Source organism: Orussus abietinus, unplaced genomic scaffold, assembly GCF_000612105.2.
Source record: "Orussus abietinus isolate OABI.00-Male unplaced genomic scaffold, Oabi_2.0 scaffold383, whole genome shotgun sequence".
NCBI classification, from domain to species: Eukaryota; Metazoa; Arthropoda; class Insecta; order Hymenoptera; family Orussidae; genus Orussus; species Orussus abietinus.
In genome coordinates this window covers 49,203-51,009 of record NW_019394536.1, presented here as the reverse complement: position 1 = coordinate 51,009, position 1,807 = coordinate 49,203, and the positions used below count along the sequence as shown (strand labels likewise).

Here is a 1,807-nt window from a genome sequence, read left to right as displayed (position 1 = left end):
TGTTTCGGATTCGACTCTTGGATATTTCTAGAGCACTAAAAAAGCACCAAAATACTGCATAATCGTTTTATCCGTGAATCTTTCCCTTAACGTAGATTGCACTGTGGGGGTGCTGAGTGAACGTTCACTCAGCACCCCCACCGATTTTCGGTATAAGGGGTGGAGCACTAAAATCGAGGTTGTAGCACTAAAATAGCACTAAAAAAGCACTAAATTCTCCAATAGGTTTCATTCCATATTTCCGATGTGGGGGTGCCTACTGTACATACATCATAGAACGATCTTATTCAAGTGAAAAATTTCGACTCGAGGCGTAATAAGGGTTGAATCCAAAACAATTCGAAAAGGTAGAATGTTACTAATAAATTGGCTAACGACTGCAAAATAAGATCTTACTAATGGATAATCATAAAATATTTCCATCAGTCAAATAATGGATTTCAAAAATCATAAATATAACACGTTGACTGCCACGCGCATTTTATTTGACTGCTATGTCACTCGAATATGGCTGACGTGGCAGTGAACGTGTTAAAGGACTTCAGTTTGATGGCGATCTAATTCTAATGATTCTAGTGGAACGATCAATGAATTCCACCATGCTATACAATACGACGCAGACTGATGCAATTGCTAATGAAATCAAAAGAGATTACAACTTATTATGTTATTCAAGTCCCCAAATGACGGCGTCGCCAACACGTGTTAAGAAAAATTTGTTTTACCGATGACATCTAAGTTTCCTGACACCTTTCGCATCACCTTAAACATTCTCAACAGAAATTAAACTAATGCAGAGTAGCGGAGAAAAACGATGAAAAAATAATGTACTTATTCGAAGTATTATTTTACAAATGATATAAAATTCCGAATTCTTCATATACATGCAAACATATTCAATACTTTATGAAAGAAAAAAGTGCAGGCTCCCAAAAGTAATAGAAATGTTTAACACAAAAATAGTAGCTCACTAATGTGTGCGTAAGTACCTTACGTAATTTATGAACGGTCTCTAATGAATGCGGGAATAATATGTGTTGCAAGATATTACTGTTCCGGGACAATTTTGGCTAATTTCGGAATGCGCAGAGAAAAGAATGTTATGATACGTAGAACATCGGTGAGAGGTTATTGAACGGATTTACGAAGGAGGTCAAATGATATTTATGATTATGATTGAAAAAGGTGGATATGAAGGAAGCCGAACAAGTGTTTTTGGGATAAATTCTATGCTCTCTCATTGATGTTCTTAATGTTTTGACATTGAGATTCGTTATGTTCAATTAAGTTGAAAAATAATGTAGCACAAAATACCTGCGTATGGGACTGGAAATAGCAAGTGGAGTGGGAACTCCAATTGCTTTAATACGTTGCTGCATCGTCGGACTAGCTCCTCCTTGACCCTGACCCCGCTGAGAACCCGTCGCAGGTGACCCAGTCGCTTCGGGCGAGAGTACATCCGGTGTATGGCTTCGAGATCCGTTCATTCCTCTAACAAAAAGGGGAATATTATGAATAGACTTAAACAATGTAAAGAAATAGGTATACAAATATGACAAATATTTTCCATTCTTTAGTATATCAATACTGCTTTCCATTTCGTATTCCCGTTACTTCTACATTCTGTTGTGTTTATGGACACAGTATTATCAATGGAATCAGTGGATGTTAAAAGTGACAAAATTGAAGTCACTTAGGGGATAGTAAGAAATATAGATGCTCGGAAAACAAAGCATTTATCAATTTTCGTGACATTTTACCACCATTAGACCAGAATCAGTACTTGGTCACATAATTTGTCATTGTT

General features: G+C 36.7%; 1 protein-coding gene across 1 annotated transcript in view; it reads right to left on the bottom strand.

Annotated features, from left to right (window-relative positions):
* Positions 1 to 1,487, bottom strand: part of LOC111674008 — a 3,096-nt gene extending 1,609 nt beyond the window's left edge. The window contains exon 1 of the mRNA XM_023432659.1: positions 1,315 to 1,487. Coding sequence (XP_023288427.1) covers positions 1,315 to 1,487 — 173 coding nt within the window. The remainder of the gene's footprint in view (positions 1 to 1,314) is intronic.
* Between the last annotated feature and the right edge of the window lie 320 nt (positions 1,488 to 1,807).